This window comes from Phytophthora ramorum, assembly GCF_020800215.1.
Source record: "Phytophthora ramorum isolate Pr-102 chromosome Unknown Phyram_PR-102_s0012, whole genome shotgun sequence".
Classification (NCBI taxonomy): Eukaryota; Oomycota; class Peronosporomycetes; order Peronosporales; family Peronosporaceae; genus Phytophthora; species Phytophthora ramorum.
In genome coordinates this window covers 952,767-973,078 of record NW_027150658.1, presented here as the reverse complement: position 1 = coordinate 973,078, position 20,312 = coordinate 952,767, and the positions used below count along the sequence as shown (strand labels likewise).

Here is a 20,312-nt window from a genome sequence, read left to right as displayed (position 1 = left end):
CCGCCGGGCAACTTGGCGCTGCATTGGACAAGGCCGAAGGTTCGTCCCCCATATCAGAGTCTCGACGTTATCACAAAGATACTTTTTCTGCTGCGACGGACTGCGAGTGCGAATGATTAGGCCACTTAGTATAGGACGGGCGTGATAGTGGGGGCTCGTGGACACGATTAGTCGGGCACAGCAGAGCGTGCCGGTTGAAGGCCATCCGAAGCGGCGGCCGTACTGTAGATGGAAGTGGTTACATGCACTCGAATAACGGTTTTGACGTTGCAATTTTTGGTGAATCAATGCCCCGAATAAGGCGCACGGTGTATGAGCTGCTGTCGCGGCGGCACCCGCACTCTGCCCAGGGAAGCGAGTTGCTGACTGTGCCGACGCGTCTCGTGCTCGCCTGCCAGGACATAGCTGGGGGCGCCGCGGTTGCCCTCTGCGCATTGTCGAGGGCTCTAACGCTCTTGTTCCGACGCAGCCTTTGGCTTCAAGGCAGACATCAAATCAGCGAGAGCCTCGCCTCATCTGAAGGGCTGTACCATCTCCGCGAGAACACACCGCAACTGCACGGCAAACTTTGCGTTGTGTAGTAATCCAGCGCAGCCCAACCTGCGGCGGAGTGCTCCAATGCCGAAATGCTGGCCTACACATGCCGATCCCCTCGTGCTGCTGCGCCATTTCAGCGTGTCGTCGTCGGCTTCAATGGTTTCCGTGGTCACGACCACGATTGTTTGACGCATCGATGCTGTTCATGTATCGCAGGTTAGTCGTGCGTCGCGTTGACGCCCGAGGCTGCGCCTGTTTGCCAGTGTTGCCCGCCTCTAGAGATTCATGTGGGCCGTCAATGCATCGACGACGGCAACGGTGACAGTCTTCTTGCTGGTCGAGAAGGGTGGCTGTGTCCTACTGCGTTGGAGCAAGTCAATTGCTAGCTGCAGAAAGGTATACACCCCAGAGACCCGTGCAGCTGCCGGACGCCTTCCACATCACGAGATGACCTCGAATTGTTCTTCGAAGCCTGGACCGAGTGGATAGGCGGGCGGCGGGTCAAAAACGACGAACGCCTTGATAGTAGCCGTCCGGTGGTACTATTAATAGTACTAAACACAAGAGTACTATCATTATGAACTGGTTTCAGCTGGTTCGGAGACCTGGAGGAGACGGCTCCCTGTTGGGTTTGCCGGCGGCAGGTACACCACCTTTGCAGCAACGACCTCTATAGTAACGCAGAACTATCGCAACGGTATAGTTAGCCGCAAAATCATGGTAGACACGCCTACTAACGCATTATTTACATAGGTATTGCAGGTTGCCACCTTTGTTTTTTTTAGTAATAACAATGATTCACGAGAGTTGACACCTAGTACATGTAGCACGTTTGGCATCTCTGCGTCTGCATAGGCTATGGTGATTGGTCTTGCTCAATTCAAAAAATGAACAACGTAGGCTCTAGCAAGCATCATTCCAGCGCCAGTCCCTCATGATGCGAAGGCACATGTACTTCGACATCACTAAGCGCACAACATATCAATCAAGGAGACCAACCATCACAACCAGCGACCCAGAGGTTTTTATATGTTGAGGGAAGTGGTAAATGCTCTACAACAGAGATCTGTTTAAGGCGAGACGGAAGAAAAACAGCCCCTAAAGCACCAGAAAATGTGATGATAGTAGTCCAACCTGCGCCGTGCCTCATTGGAGTGGGGGGTATGCAATGGTTGATTCGTGACGGTGTGTGCTGTGAGGACTGCGATGTAGTCTTAAAATGCTCTGATGGATGTAGTGGCTGTTGCGCGGCTTGCTGCGAGGGATATGACGGAAATTCCAGATAATTCCCGAATACACTACCAAACATCCGCCTTAAACGCGAAGTTCTACTTTAAGCAGATGGTATCGACTTGTCCACATACACTCGGCTGATAACTGAAAAACAGCTCCTTTTGATTTCCTCACGTACCGCTGTGTGGCGAGGGAAATGCTGGACACTTCCCAATTGAAGCAACTCCATGGCATCAAGATTGCGCCACCATGAGCTTGCGCTGCTCAGTGAGTCTACTCCGCCATTCTCCCATTTGATATCGACGATATCACTGGAAACACGTGGCGGTTCTTCTACCGATTATGACATCACAAACTACGACGTAGACAAGCTTCGTTTGGTTACCAGACGTGTTGTAGGGCTCTGAATCGCCCTGCAACTTCTTTCCTATCTGATTAGGTGTACGCAGCTGTCCAGAATATATGGGCATGGTCGAGTGCTCTGAGTAGTATCTTTTACTTTGGGATATATCTATTTAATAATGAAGAGGTTTAAAGCGGTGTTACAGAGTAATTTGAAAGCAATTAGCTCTAGAATGCAAGAGTATAGCTACGCTTTCTACGACCAGGTGCTTATCGCTTTGCGATCAATATCAAACGGTGGTGTGGCACGTACGTCTGCAACATCCAGCTGGGACTTATCAGTGGCTGTATTGAAGCGTGAGCGGGGCTCTGTAAAGGTACCTCTCCTCCTCGTCGCGGTCCGATACAGTCGCATGTTGCATTCTGGCAGCTTCCACTGACAGCCCTAGTGGAAGCGATTCGGCGTCGCTTCCGCTAAGCATATCGCCCATCGAGCCGTCGTTGTCGTTGCTGTGCTCCATGCCCGACGTTTTTTTTTTAGGGGGGGGGGGGGGGGTTATTTCATCTTTCCTTACGCTGTACATGTTCATGAATCAACGCCAGCGCCACCTGTAAACTCGTTACGAAAGTCTGCGACGACTTTTGTTTCTGTTCTGTAAATTTGTTTTCGTGTCATGATTTACGATGTTCATGATGGTGATAAAACCATGCTGAGGTAGAGTTACGCTAAACCAGCACTCGTCGTGCACATTTGAAAGTGCATTAACATCCCTTTTTCATAAGGCCAACATACAGAAGTGTTTACAATCTCCTAAATGCGGGCGGATTTCACAATGGATTTCGCGACTAAAAAGTGGCTCGGATATTTGATGGGCTCCGATTCAGATCTGATACGTGTTCGTTTCTAACGTTTCTATCGGTTTCCATCCGATCCAAGCAGAGACCGTCGCCGCCTTCAACCTTGGCCCTGCTTTGGAAGCAGCCGGCGCAATCACACACACACACACAAGCAGTCAGTGGAGCTTACTCGGATTCACTCCGCAGTTGCCGAGGCTGACGCCGATGCACATGAACACGTTTTCGTTGATTCAAATTCACATCCTTCGCCGCAGAGTCCATGCACGAATCAGTTTAACAACCGCAGCGAGGTTGGCACGATTGCAGCCGCATCGTTCGGTTGCACAGGTGTTGGCCCGGTGGTCGGACTCCGATTCGATGCCAAATCAACGGCACCTTCATGTAGCCGCCACCTCCAGTCTACCAACGTTTTCGTTGTGAGCCCCATCTCGAGCGACCCCGTTCTGACGGTGGTGCGCGGAGAGTGCAGCACTGACCTTTACTGGTACTGCCGTCGATACATTCTCGTGTGGGGCGAGGACCCAGTCAGATTCAGTCAGTCAGCCAGGGGGCGATAGCTGGTCCCCTCGGGGAGGAACGAGCGACACATTGGCGTTCTCCTCGTCTCGGCGCGGTTGAAGCGTTGCAAGGCCTCACGTACAGTGTCACGCTCGACGTTCGCCGGCGGCAGCAATAGAGAGATACAGCACGGACGGCGGCATAGTGCCAACGCTGCACCATGCTCTGTTCCAGCAGGCGAGTCCTTTCCGTGTCAACGCCTCAACGGCTCAAACCGTCGTTTAGAAATGCGCACTAAAAACCGCACAATGTGGCCTCGAAATCGATTTAAACAGGGTACTTCTTCTGTCAGATGCTTCCTGGCGTTAATCTCTATAACGCGGTCAATGCTTCTCCTACTCGTTCTCACAGCCTTGAACGCGCATTTTTTCCCGTGCTTTCGAGGGGGAGTCAGAGGGAAGTCCGCGTGGCCGACAACATCATTCGGCAAAGAGAGCGCTCGAGTGCGGAGCCGTCAAGAGCGATTGTCCCTGAATCCCTTCCGCAACCATGAAGGACCTGTTGATGGTGGACGCCGTGGACGAGGCCCACGTGGTGGACGAGCTGGTGACGCGCTACCGCCAGGGCTACGTGTACACGTTCCTCGGACCCGTGCTCATCGCCATGAACCCGTACAAGCTGCTGCGCCAGCCCAACGGCGACTCCATCTACGCGCGCAACATGATCGACGCGTTCCAGGGCAAGGAGCTGCACCTGTGTGATCCCCACCCCTTCGCACTGGCTGAGAACGCGTACACGAGCCTCATGCGTTTCGGCCTGGACCAGAGCTTGCTCATCACGGGCGAGTCCGGCAGCGGCAAGACCGAGACGTCCAAGCACGTGATGCGCTACCTCACGACCATCAGCACGCGCTTCAGAGCCAAGAGCGCCGTGATCGCCAACCGCCGCATGTCGGTAGCGCAGCGCAAGGAGGCCGACGACATGACGAGCCACGTGACGGACGTGCTCTGGGGCTCCAACCCCGTGCTCGAGGCCTTCGGCAACGCGCAGACTATCCGCAACAACAACAGCAGTCGCTTCGGCAAGTACATTGTGCTGCAGATGAACCGCGTGGGCCAGGTCATCGGTGGGTACATCGACAACTACCTGCTCGAGCGCAGCCGCGTGATCCGCCAGGCCGAGGGGGAGCGCAACTTCCACTCGTTCTACCAGCTCATGGCCGGCGCCACTGCGGCCGACCGGGAGGCCTGGCAACTACCAGAAAGCGCCGAGGAGTTCGACGTGCTGGGCAACGAAGACGCCACGATTGAAGGCGTGGACGACGCCGAGAACTACAGGAACGTGCGCCAGAACATGACGGCCGTGGGCATCACGGACGAGGAGCAGCAAGATATTTTCCAGCAGCTGTCGGCCATTTTGTGGCTCGGCAACGTGCAGTTCAAACAGACGACCGACGAGGCGCACAACCCGCGCGCTGCAATCGAGGCCCCCGAGGCGCGGGAGGCTCTGGAGAAGGCCGCGAGTCTGATGGGCGTCGAGAAGGAGAAGCTGGAGGCCATGCTGACCTTCCGGATTGTCAACATTTACCGTGAGGACCAGAAGGTGCTGTTCGACGCGCGCCAGGCCAAGAAGGTGTCGGACTCGATCATGCGCTCGCTGTACGAGAAGATCTTCGACTGGATCGTGGCTCGCATCAACACGAACGTGACGTGCAAGAAGCGTGACATCAGCAACAGCATCGGCATTTTGGATATCTACGGTTTTGAGATTTTCGATGTGAACGCGTTCGAACAGCTCTGCATCAACTACGTGAACGAAAAGCTGCAGCAGCTCTTCATCAGTCAGACGCTTGAGAGCGAGCAGGAAGGTTACCGCCGCGAGGGCCTGAGCTGGCAGAACATCAAGTTCTTCAACAACCAGGTCGTGTGTGACCTGATCGAGGACCCCAAGCAGCACGGCATTTTCCCGTTGCTGGATGAGCAGTGTGCTATCGCGCGTTTATCGGACCTGGAGCTGATCGAGCGTTACAACAGCGAGCACTCGAGGAACCCGCACTACATCGCGTCTCGTGTGCGCGGGCCGAACTTTGGCATTGTGCACTACGCTGGCAAGGTCGAGTATGATGTCACTCTGTTCTTCGATGCCAATGTCGACACGTTCTTCAACGACCTGCAGGACGGTATGGAGCACTCGTCGAACGCCTTCGTGCGCCAGGTCTTCCTGGACAAGCGCACCAAGCAGCAGACGCTGAAGCGTCCTCCGTCTACGTCGCAGCAGTTCCGCACGCAAGTTGCGGACCTGCTCAAGAAGCTTGATGGCTGTAACCCGCACTACATCCGTTGTATCAAGCCCAACGAGAAGAAGAGTCCCCTGGCTGTAAACAAGGAACTTGTTGCTGAGCAGGTCCGTTGCCTTGGCCTGGTGGAAAACCTGAGCGTGCGTCGTCAAGGTTTCTGTTATAGCCAGCCGTATGGTCCGTTCATTAAGCGCTACAGCTTCCTGTCGGAGTCAACGTGGCCGGCACCGACCGCCCACTCAAGTCGCAAGGCTGCCGTTGATCTGCTTACGACTGCCGGGTTGGGCGTGAGAGACCCGGATAACAAGAACGAGTTGGTTCCGTTTGAGGAGGACTCGAAAACACTTGGATGCTTCTCGCTCGGCCGCAACAAGATTTTCCTTCGCCATCCGCAGGCATTGTCTGCCCTTGAGGTTCTGCGTGAGGAGCGCATTCCGGTTATCGTCAACATTATCGAGAACGCCTGGCGTCGCTACAAGAACCGTATCGCTCTCAACGTGTTCTCGGCGGCGTCTAAGCAGCTTTTCTCCTCTTACGATGCCGTCTGGAAGAACTGTCAGGACCGCCGCAAGCGCGTGCCTGGAGCCAGCGACAAGAACCATGTTGCGAAGCTGTATGGTAACTGGGAGGCTGTCTCCGGGAAGCTGCTGAACGTCAACAACAGCCAGTTGATGAAGAATTTGAAGGAAGAGGAGAAGCTAAACTCGGTCCTCTTCATGCAGAGTTTCGTGCAGGCACGTTCGCAGCGTCGTGAGTTCCTGAAGCTGAGGCAGGCACAAATTGTGTTCAGCAAGCGCTACCGCGGCCTGAAAACGCGCAAGCACCTTGCAAACGACATGTGGAGATCGTGTAAGGTGGCACTTCTTGGTGTCCGCACGGAGTTCGAGCGCTACCTGGGCAAGAAGAAGCGTCGTCGCGATTCGCTGGACCGTACGTACCAGGGCGACTACATTGGCGTGAACAAGTACCCGGCCTACGCGTCAATCATCCAGGCCCACACCGAAGGCCGTGGTTCCAAGGCTGGCAGCTCTCGCGGTGCTCGCAAAGAAAAGTTGTTGTTCTTGGACACGGTTGAGAAGGTCAACGAGCGCTTCGCGCATCAGACGCGGGTGCTCATGATCAGCGAGAGCCGCGTCTTCAACCTGAAGGCCGACAAGATTCAGCAGCCCAAGGAACGCCGTGTGTTTGAGCTGGCTCGCCTTACGGGTGTGGCGATGAGTACGCAGCCGGACAACTACCTGATCCTGCGTGTGAAGGGTGAGATCGACCTGATGGTTCAGGTGACCCAGAAGACGGAGGTTGTGCAGGCACTGCGCAGCCGTATGGAGAAGGGGTACGGACGCGATCTTCCCGTGGAGTTCTCGGACGAGCTGGACTTCTACGCCGCGAAGGGAAAACAATTGAAGGTTAAGTTCTCCTTCGACCGCTCGATGAAGGACTCGGAGTGGAGCAAGGTGGACCGCCACACGATGGCTGTGAAGGTAGGCATCATCTAAACTGCCGACCGCGCTCAGACGGATGGAAATGGTGGTGATAACAAGCTCAACACTCGGGTGAAAGCGCCCGAGACAAAAAGGAAAAGAAACAGTTTACACGTACATGTGCAGGTAGATGTTCGTGGCCCACGGTGAAGGGCGTAGCGTAGCAAACCTAGCTGACATACTACTACCGTACAGGACAATTAACCGTTGGTTGCATGTTACTTTCATGTCTTGGTTGACGAGCAATCAAACAGCTTCGTGTCGATGTGAATAAAATCAAGCGATGACAACAGCAGTAAGCTTCGCTTGCTCACAAGATATGGCTACGTTCGCAAACAGCATTCAAGACTTCAAGACTTTGGTGATTTTACCAAGCAAATGCTCAATTTGACTTCCAGCACTTTCTTCTTCGTACATGAAACCTACCACGCTTTCGCAGGCTGGATAAACTTACTCTTCGTCGTCGCCAGTCTCGTCGATCTCCACAAGCAGGTCGCCGCCAAGCATGTTGTCGCCAACGTCGGCGTGGATCGACACCACTCGGCCGCTCACCGGAGCAGCCACAACAGTCTCCATCTTCATGGCGCTCAGCACCAGCAGAGCATCACCGGCCTTCACGTTCTCGCCCTTCTTCACACGCACGTCGAGCACAACACCCGGCATCGGGGCGCCAACAGATCCAGCCATGCTCGTGGCCTTCGGCTTCGCCGTCGTCGTCACTCCAGCGGCCTCGTCCTTGACCTTGATCACGCGTTGGCGACCGTTCAACTCGAAGATGACATCGCGCATGCCGTCCTTCTTGCTGACGCCACCAACAGCGATCAGCTTGATGAAGACCGTCTTGCCGTGCTCCATCTCGATCTCGACCTCGGTGTCCACCTCTAGGCCCGTCAGGAACGTGCGTGTGTCCAGGAAGTGCATCGAGCCGTAGTCGTCCTTGAACTTCATGAAGCCCGCGAACACGTCCGGGTAGATGGCGTGCGAAATCACATCCACATCGCGGATCTTGTCCGAGCCGTACTTCTCCTTCAGCTCCTTCTCCGCCGCCTCGAAATCGTACGGCTCCATCTCAGCGCCAGGGCGGCCCTCGAACATGTCGTGGCCGCTCGGCAGCGTCTTCCCCTTCAGCACACGCGACCGCAGCGGCTCCGGGAAGCCGTGGTGCGGGATGCCGAGATAGCCCTGGAAGTACTCCACCACCGACTTGGGGAACGACAGCGTCTCCGCCTGGTCAACCACTTCCTGCTCGGTCAGCTTGTTCTGCACAATGAACTGCGCGAAGTCACCCACCACCTTCGACGAAGGCGTCACCTTAATGATGTCGCCCAGAAGGTTGTTCGCGGTGGCGTAAGCGCGCTTGATGGCCGGCCACTGGCCGGCAAGACCAAGCTGCTTTGACTGGAACAAAAGGTTGGTGTACTGGCCACCAGGCATCTCGTGGTTGTACACATCGGCCGAACCCGACTTCTGACCCGACTCGAACGGAGCGTACACGCCACGCATCGTCTCCCAGTAGTCGTTGATCTCCATGATGTCCTCCGGCTTCACACCCGTCTCGTACTTGGATCCCTTCAGCGCCGCCACAACAGCACCCATGGAAGGCTGCGAGGTCGTACCAGACATAGCGTCCGAAGCAACGTCCACAGCATCCGCACCAGCGTACGCGCACTCCAGCATCGAGCTCACAGCCGTGCCGGCCGTGTCGTGCGTGTGCACGTGGATCGGCAGGTCCGGGAACTCGTTACGGATGCTGGAGATAAGGATCTGTGCAGCCTGAGGCTTCAACAGACCAGCCATATCCTTGATGGCCAGCACGTGAATGCCCTGCGCAACTAGCTGACGCACGAAGTCCATGTAGTACTCGAGGTTGTACGGGCCACGCGTGGGGTCCGAGACATCTCCGGTGTAGCACATTGCGGCTTCAATGATACCACCAGCAGCACCGACAGCGTCAATGCCGAGCTTCATGTTCTCCAGGTAGTTGAGCGAGTCGAACACTCGGAACACGTCCATACCAGTAGCCTGAGCCTTCTCGCAGAACTTGTACACCACGTTGTCCGGGTAGCTCGTGTAGCCGACAGCGTTGGCGCCACGGAGCAGCATCTGGAACGGAATGTCCGGCACAGCCTCGCGCAGAATGGCAAGACGGTCCCACGGGTCCTCACGCAGGAAGCGCATGGACACATCGAACGTGGCGCCACCCCACATCTCGAGCGAGAAGGCGTCACGCATAGCGATGGAAGTAGCAGGAGCGATAGCAAGCATGTCGCGCGTACGCATGCGCGTAGCAAGCAGCGACTGGTGGGCATCACGCCAAGTCGTGTCCGTCAGCAGCAGACCCTTCTTAGCACGCACGGCCTTCGCAAACGCCTCGGGCCCTTGCTCGACGTAGACCTGACGCAGCGACTTCTCCTTGGAAGCAGGAGGCGTCGCCAGGGTGGGGACGATCGGGTCCACCGTGGAAGGAGCTGGGCCACTGGCACCGAGCGCCTTCTCCGGGCCGTTCACGATCGTGTTACCGATGTACTTCAACATCTTTTGGCCACGGTTCGTCGACTTCGACGGCAGCAGCAGGTCTGGGTTCTCTGCAATGAAGCTCGTGTCCACCACGCCCTTAATGAAGTCCGGGTGGTTCAGCACGTTGGCCAGGAAGCTCTTGTTCGTGGTCACACCACGAACACGGAATTCTGACAGCGCACGCTTCAGCTTGTGCGCGCAGTCACCGCGGTCAAGGGCACGGGCCGTCACCTTCACCAGCAGGGAGTCGTAGTGAGGGGTGATATGAGCGCCGACGAATCCAGGACCGTCATCGAGACGGATACCCATGCCGCCGGGGCTACGGAACACCTCAATGACGCCCGAGTCCGGCTGGAAGCCTGTGCTCGGGTTCTCCGTGGTCACACGGCACTGCATGGCATGGCCGCGCGGCTTGATCTTGTCCTGGCTGAGACCCAAGTCCTTGAAGCTCTCGCCGCCGGCGATACGGATCTGGCTCTGCACCAGGTCGATACCTGTGATCTCTTCCGTGATCGTGTGCTCGACCTGAATACGCGGGTTCACTTCGATGAAGTAGTGGCGGCCCTGTTGGTCCACCAGAAACTCCACTGTACCGGCGTTCAGGTACTTGGCAGCACTGGTGAGACGCACGGCGTCGTCAATCATGGCCTTCTCGGTCTTAGGGTCAAGTCCCACGGCGGGGGCCGTCTCCAGCACCTTCTGGTGGCGACGCTGCACGCTGCAGTCACGGTGGAACAGGTGCACTACGTTGCCCTGGCCATCACCCAGGATCTGGACCTCAATGTGGCGTGGGCGGTCGACGTAGCGTTCAATGAAGACGGTGCCGTCTCCGAAGGCCGCCAACGCCTCCGAGCTGGCGCGCTCGAAGTTCTCCTCGAGCTCCTCGGCGCACGTGACGACGCGCATGCCACGACCGCCGCCGCCCATACTGGCCTTAATGATCACGGGGTATCCGACGCCCGCGTCGATGAAGGCGCGCGCCTCGTCGACGGAGTTCACGGGTCCGTCGGTGCCGGGCACCACCGGAACCTTCTGCTCGATGGCGATCTCACGCGCCGCCGTCTTGTCGCCGAAGCGGTGCAGGTTCTCGGGCGTGGGGCCCACGAACTTGATGCCGTTCTTGGCGCACTGCTCGGCGAAGCCCACGTTCTCGCTCAGGAAGCCGTAGCCCGGGTGGATGGCGTCGATGTTGTTCTCCTTGGCGATCTGGATGATGCTGTCGATGTCGAGGTATGCGCCGACGGGCGTCTTGCCGGCGCCCACGAGGAAGCTTTCGTCGGCCTTGTAGCGGTGCTGCGTGAAACGGTCCTCCTTGGAGAAGATGCCAGCCGTGCGGATGCCCAGCTCGTTGCCCGCGCGCATGATGCGCGTGGCGATCTCGCCGCGGTTGGCGGCCATGAGCTTCTTGATGCTGCTGGCGTCGCGTGTCTGCACGCGCGCGAGGCTCGAGCCCACGCGGCGGCTCACGAGGAGGCGCTTCGAGCGGAGCATCGTGCTGCGGGAGTCTGGAACGGGGAGCGCGGGAGCCGAACGCTGTGGCGCTGAGGGGGCGAGGAGCTGCTTGGTGCGGGCCCGCCGGCGAGTTCGCGAATGAACGTGCGGTGGCAAAGGCGCAAGACAAAGATACTTAGGTGGGTGACAGAGTGAACGTCACCGCGACCTTTGAAGAGCATACAGAGTTCAAGTAAGCCAATAACCAGATGGCCAGTTTATGTGGCGCACACATATGGGATTCTGACGTGGCAGAGACCGGCGAGAGGCTGCAAACGCAAAAGCACCGGCAGTGTTGGGTGTGCGCTTGGGCCCTCCGAGCCGACAGCAAGCTCAGCCTGGCCGAGTTTCCTTTCGGCGCGGTCAATGGACTAGACGGCGGTGATGCGCAACCACCTGTGTTCAATGCGGTGGAGGATGCGTCGCTGAAATCATGGCGGGCAAAGCCCGTCGGAATGAGCATGCAACCTACACTGCGCCAGTTGGACGACGGCCGCAGTGCTGCTTACTCGTGCGAGGTTCGGAGATGGGGTCGGCTCCGCTTTGGTCAGCACCGTTCGACGGTGTTCGCCACCGTGCCAAGCTCGACCAGGCATTTGCGATGCAAACTGCATGGCCCACTTCGAGGTCATTGCGCGCGATCTTGCGCTTCAGACCTGCTACGACGACAAATCGCGCCGTACATTCTGCTGGCAATCGTCAGGGCTTGCGTATCGCCTGAAGCCTCTATTGCTGAAACCAGGCGCTTCACTCTTGGAACTCACTGCGGCAGGCAAGTGTCGTTGTCTTGGCAGCGTACGATTTTCGTTTCTAGACATCCTGATTGCTACCTTCTGCTTGTATCCATGTGCACAGCCACCGGAATGGGGTTTGCTATTCAAACATGAACTCCACGGTGGCCACGGAGACTCGCCAGGCACGCTGTCGACAACATGCACTGTTCTTGCATCGCATCCAATCAGTCTGATTAGGTGCTGGTCATGAACTTCATGCTTGAGCAAAGGAAACTTTCCGGTTCTGCGGCGCTCCCAGGGATGTGAGGTGAGATAGATCTGCGCCAAGTCAGCTTTTTTTTCCAATCCGATTCAGATCCCACTTTTTAAAACCGATTGGATTGGGTGTTAAGCCATAGAACAGCTCATAACTACCGCATATTCTCTTCCTTTTGCCTTAACCACACCATTGAAATGGATGGAAACAGAGCCATAATACATAGACCTACGCTCCATCACACATACAACTGACAAACCACACAGAATGGCATCGTGTTGGGCAACACAAACATAGAACACACAAGGCTCTCACTATTGAGAAATAAATAAATTCACGAAAAACTGCAGAATAGCACTATCTTATCGTTTCAGTGACGTTAAGAACTGAAAAATTCATTTAAGTTAAAGACAAATGTGCGCTGTTGTTATTCGCACTGTTGGGGTAGAAGTCAGTGCTTGTGCCAATTATCTTTTTTTCTAAAGCATCGCTTTCTTTATAGTAGTCTGCACGTACATTGCAGCCGGTGGCGGCAAAAATAGTGGAACCATTGCATCCGGTGGCTGCAATGGCTTTGAACCAGGTCGCTTGATATGTTGGAAGACGGGACGCTGAAGCACGGCCCCCGCGCGTGGAGATGAGCGAAGAAAGCTAGTGGTAGGATTAGCAAGCACAGATACCTGAAGTAGGTAGCGCTGTGGAGGACCGCTGGTAAGGAAAATGAATCAGTCTGCAAATAACCAAGTAGGGCATAAGACCACCCCAAGCGTATCGTTCCCCCTTTCAACATGATTCACAAGCACATTCACACCCGGCTCTCCAAGCAATCCAGACCTTCCAAAGAACCCACATTCCGAATAACCCACACCTTCCAAGCAACATTCGCCGCCAAGAGCCTCTTGAAAGAGGTAGACTGATGAGTTGGCATCAGCCCTACCTCTGCGAGCTGCTACCATTGCAATCGAGAAAGTGAACTCACACCAAATCACGAAATGCCAACCCATGACGTGTGTTGTGTGTATGAATTCGTACCACCTCTGATGAAGTACCAGCTTTTTGCGTGCAAGTCCACCGCATGCGCGCGGGAAGTACCTCCATTGACTGTCCGTGGCGCGGAAAGCTGCTATCATGTTTAATGCATCTTGTCGCGTCCCTCTTCGAGAATTACAAGCAATACACCGCCGTGTCGTCTCCTAAGCGAGCATCGATGTCAGGTCGCCAGAAGGAATTCTGCAAGTCACTTACAGTGCAGAGGTTGAAGCCCAAGATCATCAACAACCTGATGTGCCACCAGTTTAATCTTTCACCGGACGAAACACCATCATTACGAATAGTGCAGAATTGTGCAAATGACCATGCTCGTAAATCTCGGCAACAACGATGTTTATGATGACATTGCCGTATTCTCTCGCGATCACATTTTCACTGGATACAAAGAGGACTTAAAGCCTTTCATATTTACGTGGTTTCGAGACGGCGACAGGAACCCTTATGTTGGCGATGGAGACAATGAAGAACTATTTTTCGTCGGTATCTCAGTAAAGCAGTTACTGAAGCGCCTAGATCGGCTTCCCGAATCATTTCAGCTGCAAATGGACGCATAATTCACGTGTAAAATAAGGCATAGATACAACCGCGTGTAACAGTGACTACACTCCTGGTCGAAGTTAGTGAGAAGCTAAATCGCCCACGCTCTTTAAGGATACTTTTGATTACTTCACCCGAAGCACGTTACACACCAATCCCGTACGCTTCGTCCGTAGCAATTTGAGGAACCGATTGATGTCCTTGTTTGAAATGCCCTCATCAGACCACGCCAACACCATCCTTAAAACTCGTTCACTTACTTGCGAGTGACAAGCTCGGTGTCACTAATCACATGACACGCAATCTGAACGGCTTGAAAGAAGCACTTCCCTTCGGTAGACGGGAGCTTTTTGTTGAATTCTGTGTTGCTGGGCGTTGGGTATTTGGCTTTTCACGAGTCGATGCGACTCATCTCCTTTCCGAACTCGTCCTGGAAAAACGGATTGGCGACCACCCACGATGTCAGAAAGCGGCGATCCCGTGAACGAGGTAAGCCTCGCTTGGTGTCTCGTAATTGACACGGCCCAATATAGCTTAAAACTTTCAGCATATGAACACCTTAGTGTAGATTATAGATTAGATGCGGCTGTACCAAAGATCATATGGTGTCCGACCGTCGGGACTAGAGGCAGGTGTCGTATTGATCAGTGTTGCGACGTGACAGACACACTCCAGCCAAAGTTATTTAGGGAGATTGCCGTCGCGTAGAAGTGGCTGAACCTGCTCCATTATCGTACGCATGTGTTGTTCAGCTACTTCATTTGTTGAGATACATTCGTAAACTGCGTGGATCCTATATTTTTTGAAGGCCAAATCTAGTCATCGATAAAGATCAGAAAATAGCGGCAACCAGTAAGACGGGGTACAAGTAACGAACCACAAATATTTTGGGTTCTACTCAAACTTTTCCGGGCAGACTAGTCATCTCAATCACTCGACAATTGCTCCACAACTAAATGGCATATGATGTATGATAGTGTTTTCTCTTGCGTCTAGCTGTCTTCAAGATGGCGTCGACATCACCAACCCAGATATCCAAAGAACATGTGTTGAGTGTTCATCGAATGTAAGGCAAAATAAAGTATTAAACAATGAACTCAACGAGCTCAAGAATGTTCATTGACAGCTCGAGCATTACACGCATCCGTCAATCACAATACTTGGCGTTAGCCTTCAAGAACAGAAGCATCTCGAGGGTCATCTGCGAGAGCCGGTGGTGCTCGTGTCGGAATACCTAGCGCGCCGAGATGAACACCCTCTCCACCACATTGAACGTTGGCGGGACTGCTGTCAGCAAGGTGTCCGCCTGTTTCTCTAAAACCTTCCTGCGCTTGAGGATGTCCTTTCTTCTGCACACGAGCAGGCTGGGTGGCGGCTGCCGCTCTCGCGCACTTGAAGGGCAGCAGCACCGCGCGCTCGTCTCTTGAAAGCGACTCGGTCTTCTTGGACAGCACCTTGACTACGCCACTTTCGAACTCAGGTGAGTGCACAATATTTGTGGCACGCGCTACACAAAAGTAGAATCATGCATAATTATTATACAAACCCGTAAATAATGAAGACAATAAACTCACGTACCCAGGTAGGAAGCGAAGTCGGGCAGCTCAAGTAAACCGTCGAACAGGTCACGCACCTCTAACAACGTCAGACCATCTGTCTGCAACTTCTTCGAGATGGACTCGACGTCCCGCAACTCATCCCGCAGCGTCTCCAAACGTCGGTGGGTATCTCGCGTCGGTAGCAGCTCGGCGATGTCCTCGTCGACGTCCGAGAGAAACTCGCGAAGCCGCGCATACCGGTCCAGCATTGCGAAGGTCGACGACCAACGTGTTTCCTGGCGGAGGACTGTAGCCAGTGTGATCTTCGTCCTATTTTGCACATGTCACATATTATCGAAACAAAGAAACATTAATTAGCACAAGTCATAAACACAGAAAATAGCAATGTACCTCAGCTTAGCGGCCTGCTTGAGCGTCCGCAACTTGCGCATCAAGATTTGCACCTTCTCCACGTCTTCTTAGTGGGGCTCGAGGTGGCTTTTGACAGCCAGGTTTAGACGGTGAATCGCGCAACCAACAAGCGGCACCCCTTGATGTTGGCAAGCCGCTTATTGACGGCACAATTGTCACCAACAAAAAATAAGCAATCAGCCAGTATCGTACAGACGTATCAGCTCCGACTCGCAGAAGTACAGCGGTAGGTTGGACATGACGATCCAGTGGAGCCACGAGTAGTGGTTAGAGCCCTTTTGGCTCACCCAGAACACGAGTGTGCCAGTTGCAGCGGTTCTCGCGCTTTGTATGTTCACTACAAAGTTGGGGTGGGCCGAGCGGACGTGCGGCACCAGGTTGATGTACCTTGTCCCACTGGTTTGCTTGCGGCATTTACCGCATGACTTGCACCTTTGGTAGGCGGTAGCCAAGCCCTCCTCGTCGAGGCACGGCTTGAAAAAGAACCCGACAATCTCACAAGTGGAACCAAATAGTTGAATATGAACGGAATTCATAATGCCTGTATGCATTTATTCCACAAGAAAATGTGGCACGCCCATCAAGAAAATAATGTTGTGTGGTTAGACTTAGCTAATATGTAGGCTATACAGAAGAACTGTGCACTAGCGCATCATGGAGTCCGTCTATGGCTTGGCTCCGTAAATTAATTTTAGGTCGACACGACTGATTCCTTCAATTTGAAGCTGATGACGCTGATACCCAAACGTCACGCAAGCTACGCTGAAGAAGCGTTCGACGACATGTGAAGTCGAAGGAATGTTCTTCAGCTGCTCGTACTTGACCCTACCTTGTGCAAGTCGCTGGCGCTTCCGCAGCCAGTCCACAAGAATAAGGGCTCATCTTTATCCGAACCAGCGATTCCACCGTCCGGTCTAGCAACGGCGAAAGGCTGGAGCGCGTTTTTTTCAGCCCTTGTCAGGCGGGCCGTTTGGCCTCGGAGAACGCGAGCACACGCAGACTCAAAGTATGGGCTGTTTTTAAATATTGGCGTGGGGCCCTACAAAATATCAAAGTTGCATACTGTTAGTAAAAACCACTCTAGAAAGCAAATATAAATCCACTCACCAATGAAGCGCGCATATTGCGGCTTGACAGCAATTAGCTCGTCAAACCACTCGCGAATGTCGAGCATGTCGACGTCAGTACCATGCAGTGATTTGGACACAGACTCGCTATCGCACAGTTCTTGGAACAGGTCACACAGCCGGTCGTGAGGGTAGCAGCTCCACCATATCTTTGTCTTCATCATTGAAGAACTAAATGAGCTTGACTTAGCGCTTCACAGTTGAAAATGTTGAGCTCTATCGCGTAGCCTGTGAAATTACAAACAACGACGGAAAAAGGCGTACGAAACAAATAGACGACTTCATTTAGTAATGTTTTTTGTCGACCATTTATTAATTTTAGCCAATCAAAAGAAGTTGCGGACTAAAAAAAAATGATTGATGCCAGATGATAGCCCGGGTGTAGGAATCTCGGCATGCTCTCATTTTCAAATGAGCAAGCAACCTTCCTACACCTTCAAGCAGAAGAGAGACGCACTCGCCCTTGTTCAGCGAGTGGGGGTCTACGCCGCCGCCCTCCATCTTGGCTATCCCCGCGGTACCGTCGAAAACTGGGCGAACCAGCGCGACAGCATCCTCTCGTTCAAGGGTTCGGCGAAGCCGAAGACATTGAAGGGACAGGGGAGAAAAGAGATGATCCCTTTCTCCTTTGTCCTCGTCACGTATACGAAGGACCAACGCCACCAAGAAAATGTACGTCAAAATGACTTAATATGTTTATTTTTAGCACAATACTGCAAGGTTCAATGGCACGCATCTCAGAAGGGGGACCCCATGAGATTCACCAGCCGGAGGTTTACGGATTACTTGTCCCCGAAAACGAAGGGGCACTGCTTTAGCTGGGCCCCGTAGGCACGCAGCAGCATGGTAGCGTGGAAATAGCGGTGGTCATGTGCTATCAGGACCTCGTCCATGGCGTTGAGCATCGGGGCCACGCTGAGCAGTGGCGTCTTTGAGCAGTCGTTCACCTCATAACAAGCGAATTCGACGGTGTTTTGCTCGGATGCATGTGTCCAGCCATCAAGCATGAAGCCAACACGTGCGGGTAGCTCCGTTGCAAGTTGACGAGAATACGCCGTCGTTGTGTCGAGCATGATCGCCTCGTAGTCTTGGTGCTCTCACTGCACATTGCTGGACTAGGTTAGAGTGCCAATTTTGATGGGTTTGCTTTGGCATCGTACCACAACGACAACAAAAATATCCCAGAATGACCTCGTCGTTTTCATCGCAGCACGGGCGGTAGTAGAAGAAGCCCGAAATTTGAGCGTTGGAGTAGGCCGAGCGTGAGGGGCGTGTGACGCAAACCATAACGCTTGGGCTGCTGGACGTTTTGAGAGGAGGAGGGGGGGGATTGAAAACTGAGAGCTGTGGCTTGCACACAAGCTAGAAGTACGGTTCTACACACTCTAGAATGGTTGGTCCCAGTTGATGGCTGATGCTGGTAAAGAAAAAAAAACTTTGTACAGTCTAAACTCATTAATAATGAGATATCATTTGTCTAGAAAATCAATTATCACTTTGATCATCGATGTCAGCCGAAACGCGTAATTTACTGCTATTTTCGCAATTAATGTTATTGATAATGTTATTTTCGGAGGCCCTGCTTGTTATCAAGTCTCGGAGAATTGTGTGATAAAGCAGATGACAAGGGTAGATTTCATATGGGGTCAATTACCGGATTGAATTGGATAAGGGATCAGAAACTATCCCGTTATGTAACCAATATATTCTGATCAACCACCCTGACCCAGAAATAGTCTCCCGAAGCCTTTACTAATAAACGGCGGGTGTACATTGAATATCCATCTTGGCAACAGGCTCTTCCCGTTTGAAACAACGAATTCCGTCGCAACAGCGAAAATTAGTGAAGCCAAGCGATAAAACAGTCGTAAATTAATGTAACTCGCAACACCCTGTCCACGAGTTTTTAGTCAGACTTTTCGTGTCTCAAATACAACACAGGCATAGCGCACGACCACGGATCAAGAGTTTCCGTATGAGATCTACCTCTTTGTTTATTCTACCCTGCACTCTTCAATGAGCGAAACCGAGGATACCAGTCCGTTCAAGACTACTAATCACTGAAAGGGGTTCCAACTTATCAAGTGCTACGCGTCCCACGTCAAGCCAACTTACCGTTGCAGCTTCTACAGACTTCGGCGTGGACGGCCGGGATGCGCCGCAAAACTTGACGTGCTGGCTAATGTGGTTGTCAGAGAGAAGCAATTCCCACACACGTGCGATTCTGTAACTCGCCATCCTGGAGAAGGCGAGATCATTGAGATCTCGGATGACTCATCGGGTGACTCGTCTACAACTTTATCATGCCTGAAGATCTGAGTCGGCACATGGCTACCGAAACCGACACTTTGGCTCTGTCACAGGTGTCCTTACCTCCGTCTCAGATTTGGAACCTCGTTCGCGAACAGTTTGTGGTTGGTGCGATGACACGAGCCCTGTCATGACAGCAGGTTACCAGCCGGGTCTATCGCACAAGATGTCACTTCCAGTCACGTTGAGGTACCCCACTTTCCATGACACGAGACGGGTCCAAGTTTTTCCAGTTCGGATTTATCTACCCTGGTGGAGGTATCCAGCCCTGAATCGATTGTTGACTTACGCGGACGTTTCGCTGCTCGTGGATGGTACATTTCACTGTGCCTCGTCCTCGTTTTACCAGTGCGTGGATGTCGTGGTTTACGATAGAGGATCTGTTGCTTCGTGCCGTGCGTTACAATGTTGATGACAAACAAAACGGAATGGGCATATTGGCACTGTCTACACTTCCTTCAAGTGACGACTGGCATAAACATGCAGTCCGGAACAATCACATGTGATTACGAGCGCGAGCTGATCAACGCGGTACGCGACCAGTTCCTGACCACACTATGGTCGGGTGTTTTTTCACCTTAAGGAGGCGATTCATCGCCGAATGCAGAAGTTGTACGTACCTACTGAGGAGATTGCGACAGCAATGGGACGCGAAATGCCGGACTTGCTCATTGTAATGCCGCACGACCAGATTGACCACAGCCGTATCGGCCACGTAGTCACTTTGATCAAGACGTCTCTATCCGCGAGAGAATTTGGGTGCAGTCAGGAGAAGTGGGGGCCCTTTTGGTTTTATTCCGTCGCACGTGGATTGAATTGATACCTCCGCGAGTCTGGAATGTGCGCGACATCATCCGCAAGATCGTAAGCTGTACCAACAATCCCCTCAAGCGGTACAATCGGGAGTTGAACGGAGCATTTCCGAATCAGAAACCAAATCTGCCTACTTTATAGGGGTATTGGAGCGCCATACCCACCGCTACGTCAGGCTGATCGAGGATATTGCACGCGGGTGTGCTCACCCTCCTATGCACGGCGCTTATTTTGTACCTCCTGTATTTTCTTTTTGATCGTC

The 20,312-nt window shown here is 53.5% G+C and overlaps 2 protein-coding genes across 2 annotated transcripts; one reads left to right on the top strand and one right to left on the bottom strand.

Annotated features, from left to right (window-relative positions):
• Positions 1–4,017: 4,017 nt before the first annotated feature.
• On the top strand, positions 4,018–7,260 carry KRP23_11539 (Unconventional myosin-Ib; the record flags this gene model as incomplete). Its single annotated transcript, XM_067882094.1, has 1 exon — positions 4,018–7,260. The coding sequence occupies one exon, from the start codon at positions 4,018–4,020 to the stop codon at positions 7,258–7,260; it is 3,243 nt and encodes a 1,080-aa protein (XP_067740376.1).
• Positions 7,261–7,695: 435 nt separating this feature from the next.
• KRP23_11538 (Pyruvate carboxylase, mitochondrial) lies at positions 7,696–11,253 on the bottom strand (the record flags this gene model as incomplete). Its single annotated transcript, XM_067882093.1, has 1 exon — positions 7,696–11,253. One exon carries the CDS (start codon positions 11,251–11,253, stop codon positions 7,696–7,698), a length of 3,558 nt encoding a protein of 1,185 aa, XP_067740375.1.
• Positions 11,254–20,312: the final 9,059 nt, after the last annotated feature.